Source organism: Scomber scombrus, chromosome 20 (genome assembly GCF_963691925.1).
Source record: "Scomber scombrus chromosome 20, fScoSco1.1, whole genome shotgun sequence".
NCBI classification, from domain to species: domain Eukaryota; kingdom Metazoa; phylum Chordata; class Actinopteri; order Scombriformes; family Scombridae; genus Scomber; species Scomber scombrus.
Window position 1 is genome coordinate 9,210,435 of NC_084989.1, and position 13,689 is coordinate 9,224,123.

Sequence of the window (13,689 nt, forward strand, 5' to 3'; positions counted from 1 at the left end):
ATTTTTTATCAACCTGTACTGTAATCTTCAGAATCACACATGTAGCTTTTATTCTGCCTCTCTAACCAGCCCGTGGCTCTGCTCGTCCACAGCAGCATGCTCTGTCTATAAACACTGTTGAGTCACAATCACATTCTGTCCTGCAGTGCCAGTGATGCAGTAGCAGAGGAGGAGGAGGCATCACAGGGAGTCCACTGTAACCCGTTTGTGCCAGAGGTGAAAAACCATCCAACCATTCCTGTGTATAATAGCTGGGGAAGAGTGATATCCAGTTGAAAAACAGCAGCGATGAGTGTGCAAGAGCATTCAACTAGTTTTAGATGTATTTTTATACGGAAGCAAGCAGTGGAAAGACGTTTGCCTGGTGTAGCACCGTAACCAGAATGTATCACAGGTAGTATCGACAAACTTATCATTCCATTATGCTGATGTAAATTGGGATTTCTGCTCCCTGACTGCAGCACTGACCTCAGCTCGGGCCTCTCAGTCACAGCGAGGTGCCACATGGATACGGACTTACTCCTATCTACACATCTGCCGCAGTTTTTCTGATGCCTTGTTTGGCCAGAACAACAAACGTCAAGCTTCATGTTGTGTCATTTATCACCAGGATGAATATAAACACTTGATCTCACTCTGGATTTTGACTGTTCTGTGTCAGGTAAGAGATAAACAAATAAACAAAGTAAAATGAAGTTTAGAGTAGTAAAGAATACAGTGTTAGTGAATATAACTGAAATAACATATTTATAATAACTTATAAATATCCACTAATAGCAACCGAAATACACATTTTCTCAGGTCCGAATATGTTTAGAGCTTTTATTAAAAATGTAAGTTATAAATATACACAGAATAAAAATGTTTAATTTAAAATCATTAAAAAGGATTAAAACCTTGCTCAGTGTAAATGTTTAAAACCTCAATAACAAGTAATGTAATAATAAATTAAATGGGTATATATATTTAAAAATACAATCACATGAACAATCAGAACCAGATTAAAATGGTTAAAATATTTTAAACATTCCATAAAAAACTGGGTAAAAATGGGATATAGATCAAAGTTTCACCTTCCTGAGTCATTTAACAGTTTCTATAAAAAACATTTAACTCGTGTCAACTTTTCTTGCAATTAAAAGTAGCATGAGAGTGTGAGAAGTGATGATCTAGTGTTACTAAGAGGTCACAGGATCACATTCATTATCCCCATAGAATAAAAAAATTTAAAATCCGTTAGGATTTAATTAACTGAGGGGGTGTGTATGTATGTATGTGTGTGGGTGTGTGTGTGTGTTCAGGCAGTCATGCTGAGTGCTGCAGGATTAATGGTGATGTGACTGTAGGGTTCGGTCTGTCGGGCAGTCACGTGTCGGGCAGACAGCAGCTCTGAAAAGGGAAACAAGAAAATAGGCTAAATATTTATGTTGAAGTCAAAGAAGAACCTCTACTTAAACACAGACTGACACCTGTAATATCTGTGTTTTTATTGACAGAGGGAGCTATAATCCAGCTGCATCTGTAAGTAACAAACAATTCTTACAGTTTCAGATTGTTGAACAATATCTAAGCCAATATTACTCTACAGAATATAATTTTCATGAGTAGGAACATCATTCTGTTGATGTATTTTATTTCACATAAGAGCAGCTTTTGATTTCCTCACCCAACAGTCTGTAGAGTGTGTGGGCTGCAGTGGTGCGATCGGTCTTCGGGGGCAACAGAGAGTCGAAGGTGACTTCTCCAGATCTCTGCAGGCTAGATGATACCCAGCTGGAAAACACAAACACAGCATGGCAGGATTCAACCAAGGACTTTTCAAAACTGGTATGGATATTATTTGAAATGAAGCCTGATAAAAAATACATTTAAAAAAAACAACAACTAGCATCATATAAAACTATAGAGCCACTATTACTGCTGCTATGATTGCAGCATCTTTAAAACAAGCAGCAACCTGCAGTTCGAATGGCCACTTGAGACTGCCTCCAAAAGTGAGACAATACCCACAGAACCCCATGACAAAATGCCCAGAAACATGTTAACACTCCTGTACAAAAAAAAATGGTTTTGGTGTCTATATCTAAGTCCTCCTTTCATAACAACTGTACAGGGGTTGAATTGTTATATAACTCACCCGTGTAATAGACTGTAAATGCATCGTCCTAATCAAGCTAGCAGCTAGCATTAGGGTCGGCTCCACCTTTCACTTCTGGCTCCAACAGTTCCAGATGGTGGCGATCAAAATGCAAACTATTTTTTAAAGTCTATGCTTTAAAACAGATTCACACTTGTGAAACATTAGAGGCCATATCAGGTTAAGGGTACCACACACAACCACTGTAGATTTAGACAATAAATACTGTCAATCAAACTGCTTCATATCCATTCCATCCATGGTGACCGCAACATTTGGGACAGTTTAGTTTCAATGTCTGAGCCTGGTGGAGGAGTTTCTGATAAGGAAATGTGTCTGTCACTCAGGCCTGCTGGTTGTTTTCTATTTTGAATTTCAAAGCAGATGTCACATTTCTCAGGATGTCAACTTGTGATGCTGGAGGCAGCGAGTGTATCACCTACCCTAACAGCTTCACTGTGAAAGGACAAAAAAGTACTGTATATATAAATGTACTTGTGGCTGCATCTTTTTACACCAGGCTGAAAGTCTCAGGCTGTTAGATTACATACTAGATTACAGAACATTCTCAGTAATATACATAGTAGATGTAAACCACTTCAAACATGTTGTGATCGAGCAAGAAAAACAAGAAGAACACAAATAGGCAAATGACAGTGTAGAAGTAGCAAATAAGGCCATAGAGAGTGTGTAAAAACGACAGGTCTCATTTTTTTGCATGAATAAATTGGAGGTGGAGAGGTGTGGAGTTTTTATTGCCATCAGAACCCGCTGAATATCATGTGATTAAAAGACAAATATTTGCCTCTGCATCATTGCAGTGCTGCTTTACACTTCATGGCTGCAGTCTATTCCCCTTTACCTTTAATCAAACACACACTAGATTCAGGGTCACAAACAATCCTCTCCTTAGGATGATTCTGGCAACAATGTTGTAATCTGAGTCTCCAGAACTCAACTCAACACAGCACTAGTGGGATTAAGAGGAACTGGAAGTTTGTGGCATTAAAATAGGACCAAATAAATCCTCCTCAGGAGTCAGGATGAAGAAAATCCTATAAGAACGTTTCCAGGATTTTCTTCAATCAGTAGCTCAAAGAATGAAGCCACAAGCTTTATGTTAAACCAGCCATTGTCACCATAGTGGGTTCAAAATGTGCATTCAAAGGCTGATGATAAGCAGAGAGTAATGTAGAAGAAATTGTAGTCGACTCAGTGTGTGTGTTTGGGAGCTTGTTTATGCTCTGAGTGTGTGTGTGTGTGTGTGTGTGTTGCCATATGAAGTACCTCAGCATGTCCCTGCTCTCTGCGTCAGTCTGAGCCTCAGGCATCTCAATGTTTTCCTCTGCTATAGGTTCCATTGCTAGCTGGGCCTCCTCCTGCGGAGACCTGCACGCACACACACAAGCACACAGATACACACAAAAACAAACACACTGAGTGATCTATCTCCTCATCCATCCAGCTGTCTGTCTATCTACTGCATCCATCTGAGACTTACCATCTACTGATTGGAGTGATTACGTCGCTTACAGATTTCTCCTCTTTGGACATGTCCAAGATCACATCTAACATAGCTGCTTACACACACACACACACACACACACACACACACACACACACACACACACACACACACACACACACAGAGTCAATAATGTGTTGCCAAAACATGTACTGAAATACTAATATAATGATAAATAAATTCTTACATGAGCCCTCTGCAGGTTGTGGTTGTGACTCACTGGGTATCTAAGAGAGAGGAACACAGTCTCATGAAATAGGAACAAGGTTGATAATCTAATTTGTCTCACCACTGAACTGAACACTGAGTTGGCAGGCTACTACTACAGGCTAGCAGGCTAATGGATAACCCTGATTGTTATAGCTACAGTTTCACAAATACACATTTTAGATTCAGAGTTTGGTAAGTGAGTTTATTATACAATGCTGTTTACTGATGTGGTACCAAGAGAAGTGCTGTGCATGAATTCTGCTCCTCTCAAACTGTACCTTCACTAAGACTCACCTCCTTCATGCTCGAGTGCCTCCTCTTCCTCTCTGTCCTCAGTATTTCTCTATCCTCTCTGTTCTCATCCTCCTCCTCTTCTTCATCCTCCCACATCTGGTTTTTCACACATCCAGACAGGGCAGTGAGCGAGGCGCACTGTTTCCACAGTGAGTGGAGGTCAGCATGGAGGAGTGCTGTGGATGGGTCAGAGAGCAGAGTGCTTATTACACTGACAGGTTGTGTTCAGTATTTAGTATTTTTTATATTAGAGCTGATGATAAAGGTTTGTGGAATGCCAGTGACACTAAAGTGAAGTAATCAATACTAATGAAACATTTCAGAGGCTGATTAGTTAAAAATCCACAAAGTTTTATAATTTCCAACAACTTTTCAAGGTTTCCAAACATGACATTTCACATTGTACTATTTTACAATCCTTATGTCTATCTGGAATTTCACTGGTCAAGTTGTTTATACTCAGTAAATATTATGGACATTTCAGTGGTTGGGTGTAGCACTTTGTACTGACATCCACAGGGGGCGCTGAAGAGCTGAGCAGGAGAGGCACGCTTGGTCAAGGAAGGTATGTCCACCAACACCTCAGACTGAGAGGAAGAACAAAATATTAGCTGCATGGTTCAGTTTCAAACAGGAGTTTTTCTTGCTTTGGAGTATACACTGGATAAAGAGAGAAGTGGTAAAAGCCATTGATAGAGTCTCAGAGGAAATTACAGAAATAACGAAGGAAGGAAGGAAATAAAATCAATGGGCTGTATTCCAGTGGGCTTAGAGAGCAGGAAGAGAGCCGGAGAGCTGGAGTTTAATTAACGGACACCCTGGTGAATAGACACTTTGATGACAACACTTTGATTACAGAATGGCAAAGACTAGAAAAATTCCATCGTCACTGTCGGAGAGCCCTTGATCCCATCCAGCTGAACAAGTGTGTATTTATATGTGTGTGTGCATACATGACTGGAATGACATAAATATTGTATTTCAATCCAGTGAGCTTGCTCAGAGATGTGTGGTTTCTGTGTGCTCCTCTACCAGGTTGACTGTCTCAGCCAGTGGGTTTTCAATCTGCTCCTTTATGGCTCTGTCAGATATCTGGACCTCAGGGTCTGCAAAGACCAGCTGGCGCCTTCGACCTCCACCACGCTTCCTGAGAGGAGGAACAACCTCCTGATGGCAGAATGGGAAACGACTTTAAGTGTTTACAGTCCTGGATGTCACACATACTGGAAATGATGAATCTATGTACTGACACACCCACAAGTGCTTTCCATGACATGTTTCCAAAACAAAACAAGCGGCTCCTGAGTCACTTCATGGAATGTAAATTGAAGCTGATAACAGCAAACACGACAACAGCCGCTTTGTGACTGTCACCTCAGTGTTTCCTACATGTCAGAGGTGTGGCAGCGACTCGACTCAAAGATGCACCAGAGATAATGAATATACATCCTTGTGGTAATGATAGGGTGTACCATGTCATGATGTGTGTGTTTTTGTTGTGAGTACAGCAATTAAAGAAATAATTACTGGTTTGCATAAAATACTGTCAACCTTTCACTTTCTTTCTCACCTCGTTATAGGACCTCTCTGTGGCTCTGTCTCCCTCTCTCTCAGATACCCCAGAGGATAAGGATGGCATAGCGACCTGCAGCGGGGTCCTCTCTAGGGCAACAGCTGCCACGGGAACCTCCACAGGTAGACCCAATTCATCACCAAGCAGCCACACACTGTCCCGCTCTGTTCCCACCACTGTCTCCTTCAGCCTGGGAACACACACACACACACGCTTACATTTCTTACCTGCATCAGACATATTTATCCACCTTGTGACAGTTCGTAGACACAAAAGTTAAAATATACTGATTGGCTGAAGATTAAATATTTAGTCACTATGGTACAAGTCTTGAAACACTAGAAAGTCACTACTCTTTAGTCAATATTTGACTGTTTGTCATTAGACTGTAACGTCTAAAGACTTCAGGCAAACTGATGGTACCACTATGACATAAGCAATGCCCTGAAGGCTCTGATCTGAGCTCTGTGCTGTCTAGCAACTGTCGAAGGGCTAATAGTAGTTTTTCAGTTAACAGTTTCTCCACTGGACTCACTGGTCAATAGAAGACATGGCTCCTTCAAGCTCCCCGCTCCTCCCCCTCTCCTCCACTTCTGTTGAACACACACAAGGTGACATTAACACAACACACGAACACTTAAACAAATGCTTAAGTAAACACATCTTCCCTAAAATAACAATCAAATAATGCTCTCTTATTGTTGTTTTAATGCAGGGAGTGAATTGAGAAACACTGAAACAAACTCCACCCAAAAGTACACACGCTGTTAAATGGTCTTAGTTTGTGTTAAAGCAAGGCAGACTCTTCCAAACTTCAGAAAAGGTGCCTCTCTATTCTTCTCTGAAATGAAACCACCTCCAGAAAATAAACCTATTTCTCTCTGGCAGTGAGCACTCACATCGAGTCAGAATTACTTCCCCCCCCCCATTTACAGCAGTGGCACAAAGGCTTTGACCTGGCTGACAGATGCCAAGACTTTAGAGAGAGAAACACAATGTGGGAGTGAAAAACTACACATTTCACAGGCTCTTAAATTGAGTACAATTAAATAAATAAAATATATAGGACACACATGCACTGTTTATAATGCAGGTATGTTTAAGACTGAGACACACACCTCTGCGGAACTGGTCTGGTTGATCCATCAGCAAGTCAATCTCTCTTGCTGTGGCCTCAGGAAGTTCATCTCCTTCAAAATACTGAAAGACAAAGACAATCTGACACAATTAAAGAGTGAAGCTGGAGAATTCAAGTTTGGTCTGTTTAGAGTAATAAATAATGTAATAAATTGGTATCAAATGTAGCAAAGACATAAACAGAAGGAGAAATAAAGAAATAATTTAAAAAATAATCAAAATAATTTTGTGGGCAAAGCAAAACTGAAGCCGAGGGGCAGACAAGCGGAGGCAGAGGACAGCAGCATTGTGAGCAGCATCTCTAAACAAACTGTGAGTGCAGCCTGATGTAATTAAGCCAGATCTTATCAAGGCAAGATGGACTTCATCAGCTACTGATGTATCAGAGGAGCATTATCAGCTGCTAAGACAGAATGAGGAGGCTAATAGTGTTCAGACTAACCCTATGTATTTCGTGACTAAGATAATAAAGGCCTCCTTTCTTTTAAGCACTGTGTATGTATTAAGAGGTAAATTCAGGGCAGTCAGTGAGACATCTGGAATTGTATTTCCTCATTCTCCTGCACCATTCATTTCATTGTATTATATATAAAAATAACAGAAACTATACACTAATAAGTATACACTATACATCACTGCCACAATGCATTAGACGATAAAGAATCTGTGCTGACTTTAAAGCTACTTCCTCATCACATAGCGTGCAAGTCCAATAAGTGAGCAGCTAACTTGTGACAAAGACCTAAACTAAAGATGCTGTGGGCACATGCTCCACGTCCCATCTCAATGATTCATCAGGATGCCTGCTGTACCTAAAAATGATGACTGGGATGTTTCCTGTGCCTGGACTCTGACAGAGAAGTTTACCTCAGCAGCAGTGATGACAAACTGCTCCTTCTCTCTCAGGGTGATGGCAGCTGGAGGTGACCTGAAACCTGGTTTGAAACAGCAAGAGGAAATAAGAGCCGAGCATGTTTTTAGCAGGAGGATGTGAATCTAGCTGAGAGTCCCTCGTGTTTGTGGCGACCGAATGATGGATTTAAGGAGAAAAAAAAGGCTGTGATGATGACGAAAACAGTCTGGGTCTGGGCTGAGTCTGGGATTGATGCGTTTTTAATTCAACATGTGCAGATAAAATTAGATTCATTCTCAAAGCGTTCATTCAAAATGTTCCTATTCCTAACTGAAGCGGAAATAGCAACTTCTCTGTGCCAAAATTCTGAGAAAATGCAATTATGGACAATGAACTGACCCATTAATAAAAAGCTTTGAGGACAGATTATAAATATATACAGCATTTACAACTTCTACTGCAAATCAGAATATGCACAGTACTTATTTAAAGTAAGTAAGGATGTTAATTTAAAATGCATAATCACAAGAGTACATAGTAAGTATGTTGTGTCTCATTTCGGGCAATGCCTCTTTCAAAGCATGTGGTCTGCAAGGGTGTGGCCTAACAAGGAATGAAGGCTAGTAGGTTAAACCTGCTCATCCTCCAAATGAAACAGTGGAAAATGGGACAATTGAGTAGCTGGAAAAAGATTCTGGGACATGAACACAAAAAAATGATTATGTCCTCCAAAGTTTCTTGGAGCAACTTGAATGTGGCAGCCATGTTAACCTGTTCTTGTGTATTTGGTCTTGTGATGTGGACTCAAGCTTTAAGAGGAGGCAGCGTCTGAAATGTGACACAGCAACAGCAACAGTCTTTTCAAATGTTCAAATTAACAGCCTCACCCTCTTTGTTGAGTGCGGTGAGGGGACTGGGCACCAGGGAGTGCTGTGAACCCACCTCTGCAATCACCAACCCGGGCTAAAAATACAGAATTACAAATATTATATAACAAGAGTGACACAGAAACAGACTTATTTGAACCTCTAATTCCAGTCCATGACCTGAGCCTGATGAATGCTGCCTTTTATTTAAACATGAGGTTGGGATTACTAAAAGCCAAACTAATTCATGAATAATGTTTCCCTTTTTCTTCTTTTGCCTCTGTATGCCAAAAGGTGGATTTTGCTTGGCTTTGGTTTTGCATGGACCTCTTTATTGTGAATTACATCATATGGGTAACTCCCTAATGAGGCCTTTCTGATACCTGATTTGCTCCTCATGAGTAAAACACTGAATACTGCTTTCTAATTTGCATCCTGAAAGCCCGTTAGAGATGATTAAACATTACATGATAACACCCAATATAACGTTTAAATACTATTGTCAACCATGCTATATAGCTTTAATCTAACATTTTGGCATTTTAATACACTTTCCTTTACTTTACAAATACTTTAATCAACATGTAGCTTTATTCATTAACTCTGATCAAATGATTTAAACCACACATGGTGTTTCTCTTGGGAAAGATCAGACAGAGGACAAAGTGCAACCAGATTTACAGATCTTTGAGAGGAAGACTTCTGAGCCGGGACTTACTTTACCTAAGAATTACACAGGACTGTATGGAGGGATATTACACATGTTGTGTGTTTAAATGGGAGTGACCTACACATGTGTACGTAAGGCTGTGACACTATTTATGATGACCTAGTGACTCACTCTGAAAAGTGAAAAGTATAGTCACAAATGCACATTTTATCAGGCCGACCTATGTGGCTGTATAGAGGTTACATACCATATGCTATATGTAGTTGTTATATCTGGACTGTGGTTAGAAACAGTTGAGCATTAGTGCTGAATGTGGTTAGATTAAACCACTTACCGCTATGTATTCTGACATCATTTTGAACATCAAAAGTTTAAGCACTGCTGAAAAAGCCAAGCTACAGGTCACAAATGGTCTCAAATAAAAGTCTTTCTCTCATTAAGTTTTCTTCAGACGTGAGAATATTTCCTCTGAAAACTGCAGGTTGTCTGAGACATTTATCATTTTGGATCTATTATTTTAAAGGTACAGTTAGTTAAAAGTCAGTTTTATTTAACACTCTGCTGCGTCAGACAAACACTGTTCACCACATCCAACCTGCTCATGTTTAGTTTTGTTCTTCTATACTGTGCAACAACAGATGTACAGTTTATGGTTGTATTAGTTAGAGTGTGTATATAGTATCTATGTCCATGGTAGATGTGCAGCACCTGGAGTATTTTATAAGGACTGGGGAGTTGCTGTGAATCCATGAGACCGAAGAAGGGATCCTGAGCTCCCTCAACCTCCTCCATCATGTGCAGGTTGTCAGGCATGTCCAGGGCCAGTCTGCAAGATAGAGACGGAGCGAGAGATACTGTTATAACCATTAAAACATTACACACATTTTCAGTGTTGCACTGGCTAATGCCAACTGGCAATGCTATGCTTACTTTTATCTGTGTTATTAGTTTCAAGTATTTATAAGTTAATAAAATATTACTGGTGCAAGATTGACCCACAGCGTCTCTAAACTGTAGAATGTGGAAAGGGAATTTATCAGCAGAGAAAAGCAGCTCATATATTACTGCTGTTCCATAACTTGGCTTATTAAACATTTACGAAGTCATCCACATGAAAGAAGCTCAATTTGTTCATCACTCACTCAATAAAACGCTATCTTCTCCTTTTCAAAGTCTTTATTCCCCCAAACAATCTCCCTCATAAATATTCCACAAGAAGCTTTTGAGCTCAGACAAATACGTTCACCACCCGCACAGTTTCAACTTTTCGACGCCTCGAGGTACAAACTCTCTTCTACAGCGCATGATGAAGGTGTGTGTTTGTGCGCGGACCTGTCAGACCCAGCCATGTCAATAGTATTGCATCCTTTGGAGCGCAGCAGGCGGTCAACGGTTTGTTGAACCTCGTCTGGAAAACAGAAAACGGCAAAGTTATCACACACATAACATTAGTGGTGCGATATTGTAAGCAGAGGAATAGATGTGTAAATCAAAGGTTATACTTTGGTTATGACAAATGTAAGGATGGTGACCATATGTCCATTCTGCCTGCTCTCATCACACAAGGAGGCAGCAATGGAGTGGTTGAGGCATCCTCATTATTAATTGATCATAACACCACAGGTTTTGTTTAGTCATTTGTAATAAAGGTTTCTGCTCTAATTTGGACAAACACAAAACTTCTAATGAAACATTTTGCAGGATGGATTTGTTTTCTGTACTGTTCTGTAAAATCTACAGTTGTATGTCCTTATCAAAGCTCTGAATGTCACAGAAAAGCATGCTGTATTGTATGTGACAGCCTTGGGAGCTTCTTTGCTATTCTACTGATGGATGAAATGAAATGCCACTGCTGCTTCCAGCAACCGCTGTAGACAATAAACAGTGGTTGCTTTCTTGGCCTCTCCTCCTGCTTATCATTACTGCATTGTGTTTCACTGTTTCATCAACTGTGACAGCAGCATGATTGTGAATCTGTTGGATGCAACATCAGTGTCGGGGTGTAATCTAAGACCAGATAAATAGGGATTGTTGAACTGTGTTTGATGCTTATGCTTTCATCAAGCTTCTATTGGATTCTGAATCGGACTTAACCGAGGGATTTGGAAAAGATGCTTGACGCAGATATATGATGAAAGCACTGTTTAGGTTTTACACAAGAACAGCATTTCTGGGATTTCTACATTTTGCAGCTGACAGAAATGATTTGTCTATTGTGTTTAGTTCAAGTTGAACAAACTGTATTTTCACATTTAACCTGATCTCACCTCGGAAAGCCGTCAGACAGTAAATAACTTGTCTTGTTAAACTGAAAATTATGCTGCTTACTGCCTGAATTGTCTGCAAATCCTGCATGAGTAAGCAGACAGATCCCCTGTTTTAATCAAACTACCTCACTCCTACTCACTGATTCTGGTATGTATAAAATGAGACTGCTGCAAGAGTAATTGAACATATAATATGTGGGTTTTACAATGCATAGAGAAGCAAGGTCCCTATTTTCTTGTCTCTTCCTCTCACAACCCACATATCTTCTTTTTAACCTTGCAGTAAGTTACAGTATATGTGTGCATAATTGTCGCACTTGACAACCAATATCACAATTTTCTCTGTATTTGTTCCACTTTGTAATTTATCTCACCAAGCAGGAAGCCACACTGCCTGTGGTAGACTACAACCACTCCATACTGCAGCTGGGACGACAGGTAGAGAGAGAATCGAGGTCTTGGGAGGTTGGGTTGTGGTGCAGGGACCTGAGCTGTCACATAGTCCAAAATGTCTAAGCTGTAAAAGTGTAACAAACCAAATTAGAAAAATGAACATTGTATGTCATCTCAAACAACATGCTGAAGATCCCAAAACATTCAAGTATGTAGAGGATATAACACTAGTCTACTATATACTATTTTAGGTCGTAATATAAAGAAAGGTCATATTTTCATACCTTCTTTTTTTTACCATTTAACTTTTTTATTTTGATTACACAAATCTGATTCTCTGGAGCCTCCTTATTATGGGGCGTTCAGACCAAAAACCTCTGACGCGAATTGCGCAGCAAGTCTACATAGAAAATCAATGTATGGCTCGATAACACTCGATTTCATATCAGGCGGCGCGAATGAATGAGTCAAGCGTCTGAAGCGGCGCGAATAAAATTTGAAAAATTGAACTTTTCAGGCGACATCCAATCAGCGGCGAGTTTCTCCCGACGTCACAAGCGCGAATGAAGCGAAGATCCAAAAATTGATATTTTGATCAAGCGGCGCGATAGAAGCGATTCAAGCGATGTTTTCGCGTCAAACGCTTTTGGTAGTGGTTTTTTGATCTGGACCTGGTCTAATGTGGTGTAGATCAGAAAAAAACATTACAATTGCCCTTTTACAATTTTTACAGGCAAAATAGAGGTTTCACAAATCTGAAATAGGGTGTAAACAGCGTAAAGGACTTTGCAATGATGTCTATCACTCTTTGGTAAGTGCAAGTGGTACAAAAAAAAAGAGAATCTGTCACTAAATATCAATTCTTATGTTTCCCTTAACTTTCCCCTTAAGTCCAAATCAAAAATCTAACTTCAGCATAGTCTCTTTATGTTCGAATTATAGCGGGTGAGAACTACTTTACATCAAACTGAGCCCGAAGACTGGTTGAGAACAATCTGATACAATTAACTATGATTTTACTAACCAGCAATAGAGGGCCTGCTTTAAATCAATCAATCAATCAATCAATCATGAATGCTAGTAACTAAACCAGACAAAAGCTGATGTTTGTCTTTGACTGTGGATAGCATGAAGTTATTCTTACCATGTTCGCTTGACATTGACTTTGAGAAGCTCTCTGCGAGTGACCCTGATACCTCTGGTGGCTGCTAACCTGGATAACAAAACACATTTATCCTGGTAAGATTCAGAAATAAACCTATATTTAAACTTAATAAACTACTTACCTGTAGCTAATCCGGTCTCACTATAAATTAGCACTCCCAAATTTGTTAAAGAGCTGGTATTAACTCACCAAACTGTGGAAAAGCATCCAGAATGGCGGCGGAGGACATCTGGGTAGTAAAACATTTTCACAAAGACACTTTGAGGAAAAATGTTGAGGTTTAGTAATTAATCTGATGGAAAGATAATATAAACGCAGTAAACTCAGCCACGGTTTTCCCGCGTCAAACCGCAATCGACCAATCAGCGTCCGAGATTCATCACATTGAAAATAAACACTTGTGATGCATTCAAGCAATACAGGAAAAATGAGAAAACAGAATTTTTGGGTGGTAATAGTACTTTAAAAAGTTTAGAAATGGACCTATAAATTATTCTGATTGCTGTAGATAATTCGCAGTGGTGGGGAAGTAACTAATAATAATATTTAATTTGTACTGCACTTCTCATTCAAAGCAAAACTCAATGTGCCACATTATT

The 13,689-nt window shown here is 39.8% G+C and overlaps 1 protein-coding gene across 1 annotated transcript; it reads right to left on the minus strand.

Moving 5' to 3' along the window:
* Positions 1–1,297: 1,297 nt before the first annotated feature.
* On the minus strand, positions 1,298–13,335 carry rec8b (REC8 meiotic recombination protein b). The gene is made up of 18 exons (XM_062441901.1): positions 13,280–13,335; positions 13,070–13,138; positions 11,907–12,049; positions 10,598–10,673; positions 9,974–10,091; positions 8,617–8,692; positions 7,744–7,811; positions 6,858–6,939; positions 6,275–6,332; positions 5,737–5,929; positions 5,199–5,333; positions 4,678–4,753; positions 4,167–4,342; positions 3,850–3,889; positions 3,639–3,714; positions 3,425–3,526; positions 1,667–1,773; positions 1,298–1,389 (listed from the first exon to the last, which is right to left on the minus strand). Exons 1-18 carry the CDS (start codon positions 13,333–13,335, stop codon positions 1,298–1,300), a joined length of 1,743 nt encoding a protein of 580 aa, XP_062297885.1.
* Between the last annotated feature and the right edge of the window lie 354 nt (positions 13,336–13,689).

What these genes read in the sequence shown, in the direction of transcription:
- rec8b (XM_062441901.1), bottom strand. Translation starts at nt 13,335, where the DNA reads ATGTTTTACTACCCAGATGTCCTCCGCCGCCATTCTGGATGCTTTTCC. An exon ending in CACCGCACTCAACAAAGAGG is followed by an intron (nt 7,812 to 8,616) that starts GTGAGGCTGTTA and finishes GTTTCAAACCAG; the next exon opens with GTTTCAGGTCACCTCCAGCT. An exon ending in ACCAGACCAGTTCCGCAGAG is followed by an intron (nt 6,333 to 6,857) that starts GTGTGTGTCTCA and finishes TGTGTTCAACAG; the next exon opens with AAGTGGAGGAGAGGGGGAGG.